The sequence below is a fragment of the Lathamus discolor genome, chromosome 1 (assembly GCF_037157495.1).
Source record: "Lathamus discolor isolate bLatDis1 chromosome 1, bLatDis1.hap1, whole genome shotgun sequence".
Taxonomy (NCBI): Eukaryota; Metazoa; Chordata; class Aves; order Psittaciformes; family Psittacidae; genus Lathamus; species Lathamus discolor.
Genome location: NC_088884.1, coordinates 52,474,084 through 52,493,272, shown reverse-complemented (window position 1 = coordinate 52,493,272; position 19,189 = coordinate 52,474,084). Strand labels below are relative to the sequence as shown.

General features: G+C 41.2%; 1 protein-coding gene across 7 annotated transcripts in view; it reads left to right on the top strand.

Moving 5' to 3' along the window:
* The window catches only part of LOC136010239 (ankyrin repeat and sterile alpha motif domain-containing protein 1B-like), a 443,611-nt gene that overhangs the window by 392,111 nt on the left and 32,311 nt on the right, over positions 1–19,189 (top strand). For 3 of the 7 annotated variants that reach the window (XM_065671139.1, XM_065671131.1, XM_065671120.1), the window contains exon 4: positions 490–597. The exons of 3 other annotated variants lie outside the window; for them this stretch is intronic. In XM_065671139.1, coding sequence (XP_065527211.1) covers positions 490–597 — 108 coding nt within the window. Of the gene's footprint in view, positions 1–489; positions 598–6,201; positions 6,382–19,189 lie in introns of all 7 variants that reach the window. One more of the 7 variants, XM_065671111.1, reaches the window with a different exon arrangement.

The window sequence follows — 19,189 nt, the reverse complement described above, 5'->3', positions numbered from 1 at the left end:
AGTGCTAACATTTATTCACTGTGAGTTTCCTTTTCTCCCTTCTTGCGTTCTCTAAGCATTTGCTGGCTGTTACTCACTCCCTTTCTCATCTATCCTGTGAATCCTCTTAATCCTCATCATTCACTGCCTGCCGGCGCCTCTGCGTTTTCTTCTCCAGTCTTTCTCCCTCTCCCTGTTTTTGCTCCATCTCTGCTGCCTTCTCTTCTTGTTTCATTTTCCTTTCCTCATTACTAATTTTTGATTTATATTTTTTTTCCAGTTTTCCACATCTATACCTGCTTTGGTTTCTTCCTTCATTCTTCAGGGTTTTTCCTCTGACCTTGCCTCTTGTTTTCTCGGCTGACTGCCTCGCCCTGCTGTCTGCTTAGCTTGTGTAATGGACTAACTTGTTAAAAGGGTTAAGAAGAAAATGGCTTCACTCTGAATAGATCTTCATTTAATGATTGCAGTGTGTTCTTTTTAACAAGGTATTTTTTGTTATTATTTCAGGTCTTAAAAATTAGCTTGCTTGGCCACCGGAAGCGTGTTCTGGCATCTTTGGGGGACAGGCTTCACGAAGATCCTCCTCAGAAACCACCTCGGTCAATAACCCTCAGGGTGAGTGCTCTGGAAAATTTGTTTGCATTTCTCAAAAAGTCAGCAAGCATTTCACAAGTCACGTGAAAACAACAGCTGCTTTGAGTGGGGTTCAACTTCATCTCTGAAGCTTACAGTGTAGACACCTTAGGCTGACCTGCTCAGTCACGGCGTATAGCCAGCGGAGATAAATTGTCGTTTGTACAGTGTTATTCATCTGACCTGTTTCAGATGTCTATCTTAGGATGAAATAAGTAGTGTCTTAGAGGTACCAACTTCCCTTTTTGGCTTAAGAAACTAGCTCAGGACTAGGTGTGTGCAAGCTGCACATCTACATTTGCCCCCAGGCATCCCAGCCCACCTGATCGATATTGCAGGAGGAGAGTTACCATTTTCCTTTCACGTTTTCAAATGCTTACACTTACTTTTCAGACGTACAGTTTATGCTTTCTTTAAGGAGAGCCTCTTGAAGTTGCGGAGATACAAATGTCATTAAGATGCTTCTGTGTATCAAGTCTCATGTTGTTTTTTAATTTTCATTTGTATTCCCTCTTTTAGAAACATTGTTGCAATATCCCTATGATTTTTCCACACTCGACCACATTTAATCTTCTCTTGTTACACCACATTCACTGGGTTTCTCCTGTCCAGTGCCTTTACCTCCTTACTGTCTGTTACCCTTATTGAGTTGTGTTCTGATGACCCTGTGTTCTCGCCAAGGGAGTTCATATCACCAGTTTTTATTTTGATAATTTAGGTCACACCTTTTGCATTTGATTGGATCTGATTATTTTCATGGGGCTGGCATTTCTGACTGGAATCTCATTTGGGACTAAATTTCAAAATGTCAGAGTGTCCGTGCTCCCAAGTAATATTTCCTGGTATAAAGAGAAATAGAGAAAGACAGAATGAGGGCTTATTTTTACATGCACTTACAATTTCTGTGACCAGATTGTTTTCACCCAGCGTATTGTGAGATGTCGCATAGAGATGTTTTAGATCCCCTGCCCCAAATTCAACCTGTCCCTAATGCCATTTTGAAAAAGGTCTCGCAAAACTGTAACATTCTGCTCTCAGGCACTTTGCACAAATGTGGATGTTTTTCTTGTATTCTGTGTATTATGTGAATTATTCCTGATGCATGGCAGGTGTTAAAACACTCTCAGGAAAGAGGAATCATTTGGAAGTTGCACATTTTGCTCAGTACTTTCAGTGCTTTAGACTGGGGAATTAGTTCCTCTTCAGCAGGTGGGAAAGTTTCCACAGCTCATGCTATTATTGGTTGGCACTGTATATTGTCAGTTAATAGTGAAAAGGAAACTGAATTTCCTCCATCTGTAGTCAAAAAGATAAAAAGTATTCTGCTGCTCCACTGCTAGAGTTACTGATGCGGGCAAGCGCTAAATGTCATTCATCACCTCATGGTATTGGAGCCTTTACAGAGAATCCTAAAGAGGACATGGGTTCGGATTAAGGTTTTCTTTCCCATCAACTGCTACTTTGCCATTTCAGACAAAACAAAGTGATAGTATTTAATCTGTAGTTTACAGTAATTTTTAGCTTGAAAATTGGTTTAAATAAACTGATGCTTCAAATAGAAGATTGATTTATAGTAAATTTGATTTGATTGAAAGGGATCTTAAAGATCATCTAGGTCCAATTCCCCTGCCCTGGGCAGGGGCAACTTTCACTAGAGCAGTTGCTTTAGATCAGTAGAAGAAGATCATTTGTTGTTTAAAATATCTACTTTTATGGTCCCAAGATCAACCTAAAGCATGGGTGACACTTCATCTTTTTTGACTCTTTAAAATATTTTAGAGGAAAAAATTATCAAATATTGAGGAAAAGCAACAAAAATTATGAATATCCAAAAAAATTTGTTATTCCCACAATAACTGTATACTAAAGAAAAGTTATTTTTATTTCAAAGTCATATACGCAAAGGTAGAAAATGCTGGGTCTCGGGTTACCTATACAATCTTGCAGCCTGGGGAAGGATTTCTTAAGCTCCCTTCCAGTCCTGACCTATGTAGTTCCAGCTTTACAGACTACACTAGCAGGACTGAGAGGTGAAAATGAAGCAGTTTTTAATAGTTAACTGCTGGAACACGTCCAGAGGAGGGCCACAAGGATGATCAGGGGACTGGAGCACCTCCCATATGAAGACAGGCTGAGGAAGTTGGGGCTGTTCAGCCTGGAGAAGAGAAGGCTGCGTGAGGACCTAATAGCAGCCTTCCAGTACCTGAAGGGGGCCTATAAGGATGCTGGGGAGGGACTCTTCATCAGGGACTGTAGTGACAGGACAAGGGGTAACGGGTTAAAACTTAAACAGGGGAAGTTTAGATTGGATATAAGGAGGAAATTCTTTCCTGTTAGGGTGGTGAAACACTGGAATCGGTTGCCCAGGGAGGTTGTGAATGCTCCATCCCTGGCAGTGTTCAAGGCCAGGTTGGATGGAGCCTTGTATGGGATGGTTTAGTGTGAGGTGTCCCTGCCCATGACAGGGAGGTTGGAACTAGATGATCTTGAGGTCCTTTCCAACCCTAACTATTCTATGATTCTATGATTAAATATATGATCGGACATCCTGCAGAGCATGTGTCTGTGCATTTGCAACAGGGTGGAAACGTGATATGATTATCTGGTGACTAACAGTAGGATGGTACTGAGGCCATGATAGCACCTCCACAGGCATCCATTCCTGGTCTGCTGATTTGTTAAGGAGATGAAAAAGTGGGCATGGAGTGAGGAAGTGGAATGAGAGAAGAATGGGAGAGAGACTCATGATTAAAGGAATAGCTGTACCTGTGAAAATGCAGATTTACACCTGCTTTTGCTACAAAGCCCCTGGATAACACTCAGTAAGTTATTTAGGTAATTGCCTCATAAACAGTCACTAATTGTACGTTACCAACATTCTACATATTTGACTGGAGTCTAGAGTCTGATTTATACAAGTGCTGAGCACACAGTGCTGCAAATTAGGTCAATAGATGCAGAGTTTTGAATACAAGCACTTGGAAAACCAGGCAATAGATATTGTAATAGCGCATCCAAAGTGACTTATATTGTTTAACCTTTGTCAGTGTGTTTCGGGTCCCCCACATAAAAGTGGTAATTAGAAATGCCAGAAGTCAGAGGGTGCGATGAAAATAAATTGACATTTGTAAAGTACTACGAGTATCACAAAAACGGCGATATTAGTCATCCTATCTTCAGAGCAGGGTTTGAATAGAGTTTAAGGAAGGGGCTTGGGGCCATGAAACGAGGTGAGAATAAAATACTGACTACACAATAACTAATGATAACACAGTGCTGACTATATGGCAACATGCACAGTTGAGGATCCATCTGTGCTGTGAAGGACAACTTTGAGAAAATAGCATAAAATCATAAAATTACATACTGTTCCATAATGCAGAGGCACTGTAATTCTTTTATTTCTTGACTTTGTAATTCTTGTCTGTATTGCCTTGCCAGCAATCTTCCGATATAGATCTCTGAGTGAATTTCCTCTTTATATGCAGTTTGATAAAATATGGAAAGCTCTGTGAGAGCTGGAACCTGTATGTCCATTCATTGCACGGTCGTTTGTAACTCTGAGGAATTGGTAGCTCTATCAGTCTACTCATAGCGGGTGAATCGTGATTCAGAGCAGAGAGAGGTTACCTACCTGGTTGGAGCAGTAGATAACAGTCATTATAAAAGATCTCATTTGAGCCTCTGTACTCAGGTTATTTTCAGGGCAGAAGCATGTGCACCATCTAGTCAGGCCCATGGAGGGTAGGTTTTAGACGTGCCTCACCAAACCTGCTGAGCATGTGCAGATGACAGCTTTTCAGAAGCTTTTAACTGGGCCAAATGTAGGTGGATTTTTCTGAAGGAGGGGAAAAGACTATTCCTAAGAGGAAAACACTTTTTTTTTCCCTGGGAAATGTCAAGTGCTTGTCTCAGATTATACAAAAGCCAGAGAATTTAGAAATTAAAAAAAAAACCACAACAAAAAAAATCAAAAAAACCCCAACACAACATAAACAACCCACAACAGTTAATTGAAAGTTGCTAAACAACTATATATCCCTGATTTTAGTTAACTAACATGATAAATTCAAATCCATTACTGTGGTTGTAAGAAATAATGTCACATAGACTCCTACACTTCAGATATTAACATCAGATGTTACTATCACTTGAACACATGCAGCGAACTGCAACTTCCCTTTCCATTTGAAAGACATCACAGCTCTCTGGTTTCTTACACCAGAACTTGTTTCTTAACAGCATGGAGTAAAGTATCTTGATGCTTTTCACAATTAGGTTTGCTCCAAGGTAATAATGCATGAAATACCCACTTTAATTCTTTCTTTAAAGGCAGGTCTTTATACCCTCCATGCACACTGGAGCAAGTCTTTTCGTACTCTAGTATCTTCAGGTCCTTTCTTGTTGTTCAGTGTTGAAATACAGTATTATAGCAGTAGGTAATTTATGCAAGTTCTGCGCTTTGCAAACACACTCCTGGGTGCATTCTGCCTCCAAAGAACTTACTATCAGAGAAATCTAATGTCAGATAAATTGAGCCCAGTAGGATTGGAACTAGATGATCTTAAAGTCCTTTCCAACCTTAATCATTCAGTGATTCTATGAGAGAAGACTGTGTTTCCCTATGCAGTTGCTGTGACAGTGTTTTACAGTCTGCACTGGGGTGGCATGCATGTAGACTGGCTGGCCAGTTCACCATAACTCTGCTTCTGCTGGTTGCAGTCTCCAAGACAGTGTTGAACAGTGGAGCTGGGCACCAATGTTTGTAGTTGATGTTTGAACAAGTGATGCGATGTGTGTGAGAATAGGTGTTGCCAAGCATACATACCGTGGCTGGCTGTGAGTAGAGTGGTGGCAGATCCTCATAAAAGGTATGATCAGGAGGACATGTTTAGCTGTTTATTAGGTAGAATTCATGTACCATTTCACTGTGGTATTTGCACACTGACTGATAGAAGGTCACAGTTCAGCACAGGTTACAAGAAAAGCCTTGTAAAATATTTGTACTGTGCAGCTTTCATGCATTCTAGGAATCGTTATTTAGCTTGTTTCTGATACCCAGTACTTTCAAGTTAAATGAGTGTTCTGCAAGACCTATAAAAATTGCAAACGAAGTGTCTCTATTTTGTAAACATTTGTGCATTGCTTTTTTTCCAGCCAGAGGTGTTGCTAGAGTTCAAATCACTTTCATATCCCTTTCACCGCTCAGTGGCTGCTCAAAAGTGGTGAGAATGTATTTCACCTTACAAATAGCTAGTGCTAAATCAAGGCTTTATTTGGGCCTTGACAAAAAGTAACTCACTGTTTTATCTATCTAGCAGACCTAGAAGGGAGAATGTATTACACAGGGAGGCTTTAGAGAGGAAATTTGCCACTAGTTGATGTAAATAGTGAATTATTTTTCCTTCCACATGGGCTCTGCACATTAGGTAGTGAAACTCAGAAGTCCATCCATAGTAACCTCTATTTCAGGAATTGTTCCTTATTTTTTTAGTAAGAATCATTCAAATAAATACACTTTTAAATGTGTGGTTTGAAATCAGCAGTATGCTGTTCTTACACTGCATTTTTCTTCTCTCTGCCCAGGAACCCAGTGGTAACCACACTCCTCCTCAGTTGTCTCCATCACTTAGCCAAAGCACGTTCACTACTGGTGGCTCCCTGGACGTTCCCCACATTATCATGCAGGGTGATGCAAGGAGAAGAAGAAATGAAAACTATTTTGATGATATTCCCCGGTCAAAGCTGGAGAGGCAGATGGCACAGGTAGGATTAAAACGATGCTGTTAAAAGGCTGCACCTTGCTGCAATTGCTTACAACTAAACCTAACCCTAGCTGTGGGTCATATATGAAGGGTGAATTGTAAACTACAAAGGTGAGCAATTTTTCCAAGCTGTCTTTCCAGTTCTCTGTATTTCAAATAGTGTAAGTTGGTGTGTGGTTTCTCCTGAGAGACAGAGTTTTGGGGGTGTTGAGATGGAGGCTGAGATGAAGGTGCCTTCAGCGCACCAGAGCATGCAGGCTCCCACCAGCACTGACTCTGCCTCTTGTTTCTGTAAGAAGGTGCAGATTCCTCAATTTCTGAGCAACCTAGATAAAAATAAGCTGACATCAGTTCACTGCCAGAAACTCAGAGGACTTGGAGGACAGTAATTGCTGCATTTATTAATGGAGAGGGTCAGCATTCTGCTAAACTTTGTGATCTGGGGATGTATCTTGAGTGTTTAAAAAAAGATTTAACAATGCAACAATTTAGTTCAGCATCGCAACAGCACTAGACTCAACTGGATGCTAAATCAGGCTGTTCATAAAAGAAAGACTCCATCTCTAATTTTTTTCACCCCAACAGAAAAAGAGCACTGTTAATTTCAAGTCAAGCATACACTGCCAAGCATGATGTCTTGAACCGTTCTAAATGGCAGTAAAGTTAAGCTTGGACGTCCTGTTGCTGAAAATGCTTAAGGATGAACTCAGCTGTTTTTTGGTGGTGCATATGATGAAAGACAGGCAGGTCTTAAGCCAAGCTGTGCTTTGCAGTGCGTGTTGGAAATAAGGCTTTGATTTGCTGTCAGAAGCAGATGGGCAGCCAGTGCAGTTCCTGGAGCGACTCACTCCACGAAGGAGCAGGTTGCTGCATGCTGCCCTGCGAGGCTTCCCAATGGTTCTCTGCCTGCCACAGCCCAAAATAGAGCCTCTATCAAAAATTCAGCCTCAAAATGGAAAACACTGTGCAAATAACTGTGTTATAATGAACAAAAGGCTGCAGTCTGTTAGCTAATTGCATGAACAAGAAGAAGTAATTAAATAAACAAGCAAAACAAGGTGCTGCTGTTACCTGGGAACACAGAAACAAATTGAATTCCATTTGTTCAGAGGATATTTCTGGGGAGGTGGAATTGCGTTTGGCTGGGTGGGGTTATTTCCATGCCTTTCCTTAATCTCCTAATTTTCTGCTGAATAATCTTATTGTACAAAATTAAGGGGAAAGCTGCCTAGTGAATGATCTTGTTTTCAAACTGAAGTCTGCTGGGCTTTTGTGGCAAGAACACGAAAGTCCAGCAGGAAAAAGCCCAGTTCTTAGCATGAAAATATTTCTTTGAAGATCATGAAATTACGTGTTTGAGCATGAAATACACACTTCCTTATGGCTGAGTAGACTGCTTCATGTACTTAGTTAATTTTATCACTTGGTTCACAAATCCCTATTCTCACTTCCTCTATTAGTCACTAACATTGAATTCTTCCTGTCTCCTTTTCACTCTTTTATTTTCATGTTGGAAGTCCTGATATTCCCAAGAGGTATGATACACTCTCATATATGGCACTTGGAGATTTTCTTTGGGCTTTTAAAAATTGCTTTTCTAGAAGGACTGTGATATGTTGCATACCCAAAGAGAAAACTGAGCAGTTAGTATTTGCACCACTCCAAACCACTTTAAAATCAATTAAGGGCTGGGGTGTACCCACTGAATGAATTACTTCAGTGCCTTCTCTCTAACTTTCACATTGGAATATAGCAGTCATCCTTTGGGACTCCAAAGGGGAAAACTGATTCAGATGAAATCCAGAAAATGGTGTTTTGTGTTAGTCTCTGAACTCCAATCTGTTTGGAGTCTTTCTCAGCTCTGCCCCCAAATTCTGCACTCCTGATGTATGTAAAATTCCCTTTGACTTTAATGGGAAAGTCAATGACTCCCTCTGGTGATCATTCTCACTAAATTGGACTCACCCCATTAAGAGGCTAATCAGGGATTTGTTCAACCATTCTAGGCCAAAAATAGAATTTTAAATTTATTTTTCGCAATATGTGCTTTGGTAAAATGAACTATATTTCCTTCAATCTTTTCCCCCAAAGACCCTTCGAAATTAAAGGTAAAATAATGATTTCTAGAAAATAAAGGAGATCCAACTGATTGTTATTGTGGGCCTTCAGTTCCATGGGATTTTTATGTAGCAACTTTCTCCTTGCAGTTTGCAGGTTCCTTTGGCTTATGTCAGATCAACCGTAACTTCTGGGGAGATACTAGTCCAGCTTTCCAGTAGAATACTTCTCACAAACAGAATGATTTAAAGGGATTATTGGAATTGCTTTGAAATTATTCTTTGTCCTAACCATTTCTTTGCTAGGCTGTTTGCATGCTGCTGTATGAATCTGCATGTTTACTGGATGCTATGGTAGAGAGACGTGCATAAAGATACTTTTGATGCTGTGATTTTCTCAAAGGATCTTAGGTGTGTTCTTGATTATGATATTACTGGGTATTGTTATGACCTTGAAGAGAGGCAACACGGTATTGAGAGTTTATCCATGGTATTGCTTTCATGAACTTGATTTTATTTCAGAAATGCTAAGGTAATACTATTTTAGCCTCAATTTAAAATCTCCAATCTGAAGATATTTTGAGAAAATGGTGAGATCTGATGTTTCCGTCTTTACTACAGCCTGTGTTTTCACTAAACTTTTTACGTGGAAGTCATCAAGCATGTTGAACTTTGTTGTAACAAACACTAGTTGGTATCTGATACAATGAGTAGTACATCAGTTTAAATCTGTTTTCCTCTGATCTGCTAAATGGGTTTAAACATTTCTCTTAACCATAATAAAATCTGCTTGTAAGTAATACAACACTTGGTTTCCTGGAGGAAGCACTGATTTAAATTTACTTAATGTGGGTGGTCTTGTCTCAAGGCTAGCATGTACCTTCATTCACTGGCAGACTGTTTGTGACCCAAGAGGGGAAAGTCCTAATATAAACAATGCATGTAACCAGTTTAGATTCCCCACTGAAATAGGTTTGGTCATCCAATTCTCCAGTTGGTCATACAACTTTGAAAGTCTCTGACATCTGGTTGGATAAATAAGAACTGCCAAAAAGGTAATAAAGAAGGTTCTGAAAGGGTTTGTTTTCCAAAAGAGAAAAAAGAAATCCAGAAAGGATTGAGTAGTCTGAGTCATCTTTGACTGTAGATGTTCCATTCTGAACCTCTAAACCATAGAATAATATGATCAAATTAGCGTAGTTTAAAATAGCAAAGGTAACTCTCAAGATTACCTAAACCTCTTAAATAGAACTGAAATCATACAGGCAAAGACTGAGGACTTTGAAACCAAAATCAATAGGAGGAGTCCCAGTGAAGGTATTGGGCTCTTCATTTACCCCTGAAATCATGGAAGGTGGGGGAAATATATTTGTGGGGAAGAGCTTTGGAGGTTAAAAGGAAGCATAGATAAGTTCATTAAAGTACATTAATAAAAAAATTAAAATGTCAGGTCTTTAGGATTTATAATTCTTCAGCCAGTAGAGAAACTTTAGGTACTAGCAGCAATCATATCCCAGACTGCCAGCCCTGAGGCTGTTGCTGTTTATTGTCCCAGCCAGTGACCTAAGGTGCTTGTAGCCACTGTGGTCCATAAGGCCTGTTGCTGTGGTGTTCAGAGCACTGCACCCTGCCCAGGAGCAAGGGACAGAAGCATCCTCCCTGTGGGTGGTGGGCAGAGAAATGTAGGAAACACCTCTGCCCACGCTGGTCAGTGCAGGAGCAGAGCTGGGTTAGGCATCACCCCTGACACATGCTTTCCCCATGCGCCTCTTTAGGGCTCTGGGGAAAGCTCCAGGCTGTGCCTGCCTGTGGGAGAAAACACTGGTAATGAGTCAGAGTAAGCTGTCTGGCAGGATAAACCTAGTCATGGCCCATATGGGGAGCACCGTAGTGGGCTGTGACGGAAGGAAGAGATCCTCTAAGATGTCAGAGAGCTGGAGAAGTTATTCACAAAGGCTGGCAAGAGGAGTTCTTTTCCAGAGATGCTGAACCCAGACTTAATTTTGAAAGGCTTTCTGGGTTCTTTGGTCCCTTGGTTTGAGGGCTCTCACTGATGGGTTTTCTTTTTTTTTTTTTTTTTTTTGTTTGGTTTGGTTTTGTTTTTTTTCCTGCAACACAAGATAGCTTAAATGTTAAGGTCTTTTTAATGACTGGGTAGTAAGTTTGAAGTAAAGCTATCCTGATTGTTTGTATTCTGCCTTATAACATTATTTCATGAGATAATTTTTCATTGCAGGATTAGGATTGATATGCAGGAGACTGTCGTTTAAATGGCGTTAGTACTAGAGGATAGAGATCTTTATCTACAATAGAGGAAAAAGTATAATAAAAGCAAGAGACAGAATTAGCAAAGGCTGATTCATAAAAAAAGATGAAATAATTTTCATGCTTTCTGAAGTAATACCTTCAACTCATTAATATCTTCCAAATACTTCACAGACACTAATGCATTCGTATTTCCAGTGCAGTGTGGGGCTGTATGATTTAAAATCACGTTTTCCATTTTGCAGCTAAGAAAACTGAGGTACAGGGATGTTGCAGGCTGGCTGAAATGTCACTAAAAGTTTGACGTAGCCAAAACCAAAACTCCTGTATCCTAAGACCCACCTTGAGTTCTTTTAACTTTTAACCACGGGATGACATTTCTTTATTTGCTTGTTTCCTGTTTGGATTTTTTTTTTTTTGTCTCCTTCTCTGCTTTGGAAGGATTTAAAGATCACAGTGAATGAAGGAAAATATGACCTGGAGAATATTGGTATGTAAAATGAGATTATCTAAGAAGCAATGAAGAATGGGTTTTATCAAGGGTTGAAATTACCGGTGAAATAACAGAATCCTTTACTAGTAGATTTAAGAAGCAATAAATGCAAAAATACAGTTGTCTAGATTATTTTCTAAGGTTTCTTACTTCCATTTTTTATAAGCATAAAGCAGTATCTATTGTGAGGATGAATAAACAGCCCTTTTAAAGACAAGTTCATAAAATCCAGACAAAATCCTCTAAGGTTCATATTTTTATGTGCATTTTTTTTTTAAATATGGAAAGACGACTGAACTATGACAACCTTTAATTTAACATCAGAAGTACGTAACTCACTCTATTGCATAGTATAGATGTTACTGGCAGTTGTCTTGTTAATTCATATGGATATTAATGCCATACAGGGCTGTATCTTGAACTGTAAATTTAAGCAAACTTTCATCTGTTAGACCCTTGGGTACTGTGTATTTAATGGACAAGTAAACTGATAAAGACACTGTGAAAAATCTGAGTAATTTCTGCCTTTCTGCCTGAACAGAAAGATACTTTTTTTTTTTTTTTTAGAATGTTATAGAAGCTAGCATTTAGAGATAAAGTTTTGTGATGTTAATCATACCTACATGCTGCTTCAGCATATGGAACTAAGGGAGCCGCTTCTATATTTGGTATTAATGATCCAAACTGAAGCCATAAATACTACACGGAGAAGAGAACAGATGTTCCTTCAAGATGGGGACAGATGTTCTTTATTAATTTACTGTTTTTCACACTCAGTCTTGTGAACAAGAAGCCCTACATTGGAAAGATTGTATGAAAGCTGAATTTTAATATCTAACATTGATATTTTTTAGCTGCTGGATAAAAGTACTTAGACTTTAGTGTGCTCTTCTGAGTAAGTCAAATTTTTTGTTGCTTTGGGGGTTTGGGGAGCTAAAATTTAGGTGCCTTACCTAATATTCAGGGATCAAAGTCTCATCATCTTTACTGGTGGTATTTGTCCAGAAGTTTGTATTGTTTGTCCAAGGCTAAAAGCCTGGGGTGCACTTGTAGCTGGCAGCACCAGCAGAAGGGGTGAGGTTCATCAGAAGCAGCTTGGCTGCTCACTAGGGGACATGGGGCCAGAGCTTCAGCTGTAAGCTGCACCTGCAGAAGCTGGGCAGGGCAGCTGTAGCCTTAGCAAGCCACTTGGAAGACCCTCAATCCATCCTCCCCAGCGGGAACCCAGCTCCTGGTTGCTGAATGGAAATCAAATGAGAATTGCCTGTCTATAAGAAAAGATGGCCATTGCATTAAGGAAGGTGTCAACTGGTTGAGAGAGAAGCACAGCTGTGTTACTAGTCTTTTCTCTTCAGAAAAAATGTGCAAATCACGGCCCTGCGTGGAGCAGGAGGTGGAGGTGCATGGGACCCTGAGCACTGATGCTGGTATGGGATGAGGCTTTGCTTCTTGCCCTCCCATGGGCTGGAAGAGACAGTCTTTGCAGGCTCACTGTGGTCCTGGGCCAGTCATCTCCCTTCATGGGGTGTGCTTGCCATGGCATGCACCTTCTTGTGAAACCTTGCTGGATGCATTGACATGGAGTGGGGTGTCACTGCTCACGCCGCTGCCTGCCTGCAACAGAGCCATTCCAAGATGGATAGTGATTTTCTGAAAATCTTCATGTAAAGTATTTTCAGGAGAAGCAAAGAAATATACCAATGAAAAACATATGTACTTATTCTAATAAGAAGTGGTATTTCTGGTTTCTGCTTCTCTAAAAGAAATACTGATTTCAAATTTCACTCTTTGTCTCTGAGGATCTTGTTTTCAAAGGAGGATCTGTGATCATTCCTGCTGGTAAGACAAGCTCTCCCCAGAGTTTTGGGAACATTCAGGGAAGCAGCAGCCATTGAGACAGCACAACTGCTCTCCCACGGTCCTAAAACATTTGGAGTGACGATTACAGAAGGGGCCAGACAGCCCCATTCATCCGGTTTTCATTTGTTTCTTTCAGCTGTTACACCTTTAAAGATTGTGCAGCATGCCAAGAGTGATTTTTCTGGGATTTGATCCAAATTTCTGGAGCTAGACTGAATTACAGCTAGCTAGTTAGATAATGTGCATCCGAGGGAGCTGCTATTTCTCTCTTTCCCTCCTGTGCCTCGCTGGAGATGCAGCACCAGGAGATGAGAGCGATTTCCCAAGGCTCAGCCCCGTGGTGAGACACAGAAGATGAGGCAGTGGGGGAATAAGCCAAATGGTTATGTTCAGGAGCTCCTCTTCTCCCTGTGCACCAGCCCTGCAACGTGGAAGTGCAAGAGAGGGCAGCCTTGCTAAGGAGAGGTGGAGAAAGCAACAGAAGTCGCCAACAGTGTCTACTCAGACCAGCTCAGGGGTGAACAGACCATTGGGACCCTGTAACCAGCTCCAAGCCCTGGTGGTTTCTAGACTTCTGGTTATTGTTACTCCCTCCTGGATTCCCTCAGTCTGCCTCCATCCTTTTTGCAGTGCAGTTGCTAATACTGGATGCTGCCCTGTATGAGACCTCGCCTGGTAGCTCCCCCATATGGCAGAGAAGTTCATTCCCATGTGTTAGAATATGCTGCTTTTATTAAATACCTGGGAGTTTTCATTTAGGAGAGGGCAATTCAGCAAAGGGCCACCCAAGATGGCTGGGGGTGGGATCAGCTGCCCTCTAAGGAGAGGCTGGGTGACCAGGGCTATCAGGAGAAGAGGCATCTTTGCATACTGAACTGAAAGAGGAGAGGCACTGACTGGATGCCAAGAGAAACTTCTTCCCCAAGAGGACAGGCAACCATTGGAACAGGTTGCTCACAGAGGCTGTCCAGTCTCTGTTCTTGGAGGTTTTCAAGATCTGACTGGATGAAGCCCTGAGCAACCTGATCCCATCTCACAGCTGCTCCTGCTGCGAGCTGAAGTTGGAATGGAAATTTCATGAGCTCCCTTGCAGCCTGAATTATCCTGTGATTTATTTAGTTCTCCTTTTGCAAGACTGCTATGTTCAGTTTGAAGTATACTAAAACTTCCATATCTTCTTGTGTCCTCTCCCCACCTCCTTCTTAAATTGTTCTGCTAGTTTATTTGCTATTTTACTTGTGTACTTAATCTTACATTTCCAAGGAATACTCTTAGTTTACTGAGTTTCGTCTGACTGGTTTCTGTAGTTCATCAAATCGATTTTCAGTTCTTAACCCATTCTTGAAAATCTTTCCCTTCTGGATCCTGCCTAGAGAGCCTGAGCACTCCTCCAAGCCATGGCATGGAGCAGGTCATTTCAGATCGTCTCAGCTTGTTCCAGTCCAGGTGTGCTTAAATATTGACAATTATTCTCTAACTGTGCACTTCAACTTCTTGTGCGTTTTGATTCAGGGTAGTTTGTATATGGGGCATGTCATGTGTTGCTGCATCAGGAGTCACATAGTCAGTGTTCAAGTCCTGCTGTGCTTCTCCTTGCTGCTGCTAATTTAGTCAGCCAGTTTTCCAACAAAGGAAGGAAATTCGATCTGAGATGATTCATACTGAACAACCTCATTATGAACATCTTGAATTTCCCTTGGCCCATAGAAACTGTCTCACTTAACACGTTAGGCAATATTATGCTTTTTCTTTGTGATTCTCAGAAAGATATACATAGGTACAGATATACACACACATGCACATATTCCTAATTGTTTATTTCAGGTGGCCAATGTCAGAAGGCTTCATAGGCCACAAGGACCAGGGGATGGTGACTGGGTTTCTATATATTTTTAATAACTTGCTGGTGTCTGTGGTTAGGCTGGCTATAACCTTCTGAATCTTGCTTTTCTCCCATCTTAAATATTCTTTTAGCCCTTCTTTGGCCCTTTCATTATGTTCTGTGACTTTCTGAGGATAATTGCTCCTAGTTTAGGTAAATCTTTAACATCTCCTGAAGTGCCAATGAGTTCATTGAGCTGTGCTGAATACATCAGGATTGCCTTTCACCCAGCTCCTTCTGCATATGCTGTCCAGGTATTGCTTTCCTCTCCCTAGAAAATATGTAATTTCCATGATTACTCTTACTGGTTTATGATCACTTTCAGTACAGTTATTCTGTCTTCAGATTATGAACCAAGTCTTCCCTGATTCACTTTATGAAACACAAGGTTGTCTCCGACATAGCCCACAACCTTGAAGACCTGTGTGTACTGTTCTACAGCTTTTCCAGTAAACATATGAGTGATTAGAAAGACTTGAAGCAGATGGAAATGTGCAAACACTTTGTAACATGATTGGCTACTGACTTTACTATGAGTGTCTGAAGTAATTAAACCATATTGTCTTCTGTCATGATGGAAATTACCCAGAACAGTAAGAAATATTCTTACATGAATGTTTTCTTGAAATAAACAGGAGAAGTGTAAATGTCCTTAAACAATTATTTTTAAAGACAGTCATAAAGTGATTAGGAGACCATGTCAGAATGGTGGGAAGGGAAGGGAGATGGATGAGAGGAGAGCAGGTAATACAGAGCATCAACTCCCTCCCTCTCACACTGTTAACCACCCACCTGTATCATGGGTAGCAGATGGCAGGAGCTGTGCACTGCAAGCCATTCCTTTTCCCCCTTTCTTTGCCCCTCCTGCCCATCAGAGTTGTGTCCCATGGTGATTAGATGGGGGAATCATAGAATGGTTGAGGTTGGAAGGGACCTTAAAGAACATCTAGTTCCAATACCCCTGCCATGGGCAGGGACACCTTCCATTGGACTGGGTTGCTCAAAGCCCCATCCAACCTGGCCTTGAATGCTTCCCAGGATGGGGCAGCTACAACTTCTCTGGGCAGCCTGTTCCAGTGTCTCATCAGCATCACTGTAAACACTTTTTTCCTAATGTCTAAGCTAAATCTACCCTCTGTCAGTTTAAAGCCATCAAAATCCTTCATGCATGGGACATCTGTAGCCATCACAGGAATGGTATCATGATAACAGGATCTTGCTGCAATATTACTTGGAAGCATTTATCTTTTGAGAAGAATAAGTGCATGTTTGATACTAATCAGGCAGTAGCTGATGCCATTTTTTTGATGCTATTTACCATAATACCTGGGAAAATGCTTTTTCTTAAACTCTTTTTCATAGAACCTCTGTGTCACTTAATACCAAGTGCCCAAGTGTATTTGTGTTTATTATGGTGGAAGTGCAGGCACAGATTGAATTATTTTCCTTTTCTTTGAGGGCATATGTTTTGGGAGCTGAATGAGTGTTTGAAGCCTAATCCCCATTCTCCCTCCTACTGCCTATTTACTGGCCTCAGATACTCACTTAACCTTTTTCCTTTCCCTGGTTCCTTCCTCTTCAGCATACGGGTATGCAACTTTTAAGTAATTCTCCTGAGGATTTCATAATTCATTAAAAAATGTTAGCGCTTTGAAGACATAAAATATGTATCTAGTAAATGCTAAATATTTTTACAGTGGTGCAAGGAAAAGGTTGGTTTCTGAATTTGAATTCATTACCTTCTATAAAATTAATGTTCCTTCTGCATTTCAGTACCTTAGTCATTCGAACATTAATGAGTGCAGAACTGAGTAATGAGTTTTTCACTGCTGCCCTCGTGACTGGGAACTCATACAATTGCAAGAAATTCTTAGTCTCTGCTGGTTCACTTGATTTATTATTGATTTAATAAATCAAATCACCTGTACTTAAGGATGATTTAGCTTAAACCTTGATCCTCCAAATAACTCTGGAAGTATGCCTGTGTGATGGGGGCAGTTCACTTGAACAGTCCTTGGAGCAGACACCTGGAATCAGAACTTGTCTCTCACAGGTGAGTCCTCCAAGCATCTGCTTTTATGCACTCTTCTTTCTCCAAAGAATTAAATATAAAAATTAGGACTTCATTTATAAAAGGAGTTGAAGACAGCCTGTCTTCTGCTGCTTTAACCTGTGAAAGAGGAAGGTGAAATAGATAGGTATGAATTCCCTCAGTCAGAGGCCATCGAGACCTCACAGTTTTTCGGTGAGTGCGCTAGCCCCTGAGTTTATGTTTAGGAGAAGATGAGCTGGGGGAGGCAGGGACACTGTGGGTACCATTGGCATGTATGAGGAAGGATTGATTCCCTGCCCTCTTTTTTAAATGAAGCAACTTAAAGCTTGCATACGTGTTTACTGCAGTGTCACATAACCTGTTCCTGAGTTAGCACCAAAGCAGCTGACCGATGTATTCAGTGTTAGGTGCTGCAGCGCAGTAGGGCTGCTGTTGCAGCATCACTGTCAGCGGCAGCAGCCCTGGCACTCTGCTAGGAGAGCCCTGCACACCTCTGCTGTGCTGGGACACGCATTGTCTCTTGGTTGTCATGGTTTAAACCCAGCTGACAACTCAGTACCACACAGCCATTTGCCCACCCCCTCTCCTTTCCCCCTCGTGGGATGAGGTGGAGAATTGAAGAAGGTAAACCCTGTGGTTTGAGATTAGAACAGTTTAATAATTGAAACAAATTAAAATATAGTGATAATAGAAATAATACCACTAACAGCAATGCTGGTAATAACAATAGGGAACAACAAAGAAAAATGAAAATTCAGAAAACCCAAGTGATGCACAGTACAGTCACTCACCACACACTGACTGATACCCAGCCTGACCCAAGCAGCAATCTGGCCCTTCTGAATAACTCTGTCTAGTTTATATATTGAGCATGACATGCTGTAGCATGGAGTATCCCTTTAGCTAGTTCTTGTTGGGTGTCCTGGCTGTGCTCCCTCCCAGCTTCTCGTGTGCCCCTCCTCACTGGCAGAGCATGAGACTGAAAAGTCCATGATCGGAGTAAGTGCTATTTAGCAACAACTAAAACATCAGTGTGTTATCCTCATTGTTCTCAGACTAAAGCCAAAACACAGCACTGCACCAGCTACTAGGAAGAAAAATAACTCTGTTCCATCCAAAATCAGGAGACCAGCTCATCCACCTGAGGCACCACACCACTCCCTAAAGGCTAGTCCTTGGAAGGGGCAGGATTTAAGGATATGCCTTTTTCTCCAGAATATCAAGATGGTGAGCACCAGCTGTACAACATGACGGCATGCTGCACCTGGCATGGAAATTTGTTCTCTTTTCTCTTGAAAAGCAGAGGCACAATCTCCTGCCATGGACTCCCATTCAGGAATCCCCCCCTAGGCAAACAAACATAGGCGTCACAGCCATGGGCATGATCAGAACATCCAGAAGTCAGTTTGCTTGACATACAGAAAAAAGGGTCATTAGTGCCAGCTAGTGCAATGTTCTAATAATGGCACAGCAGAGGAGTGGTGTTTGCTACTGGTCTTGCACTGAGAGTAGGTGTTTGTCACATGGAGGAGGACTGTTTTGTAGCAAGTTGCAGAGGATGAGATAGAAGACTGTGAGCCAAAGTCAAAGTTTTTATTAGCTAATGCTATCAAAATGAGCCCTGCACATCATGAAGAAGCAAATAATTCAAAAACAAGTTGAGGGAGAAGAAATTAACCAGATATGGGAAAGTGTAAGAATTGACTGAAGCTGTAGGAAGGGATGCATGCTCATCCATTTCAGATCATGAAGGAAATATGGGACGATTAGCAACATTAGGCTGCCACCAGCCTGCCTGGCAGTGCTCAGTAGTCAGTCCAGAGGATGCCAGCCTGCCCTGACAGTAACAAGGTGATAACCTACTCTGTCACCCCCTAGGCAGCTAGGTTTCAGGCTACAAAAGGTAAGAGCAAGAGCCATATTTCTAAAAAGAGTTGCACTTCTTAAGAGCATCGGTGCCGAAATCCTGCTGCTGCTAAGAACTGGCAATGCACATTCTTGCTATTGTTAATTAGCTGATATATTAATTGCTGTCTATTCTGGATGCTGCAGTTGCATTTTTCAAGCCTGTTTATTGCCTTTGGTTGCTGCCTGCCGAAGATACTGTGGGCAGATCCTACATCTGATGCTTTGTTTTAGTTGCCTGGCTACTGTAAAATGTTATCTTAGCTTTTGCTGAGGTGTCACAGATGCTTTCTT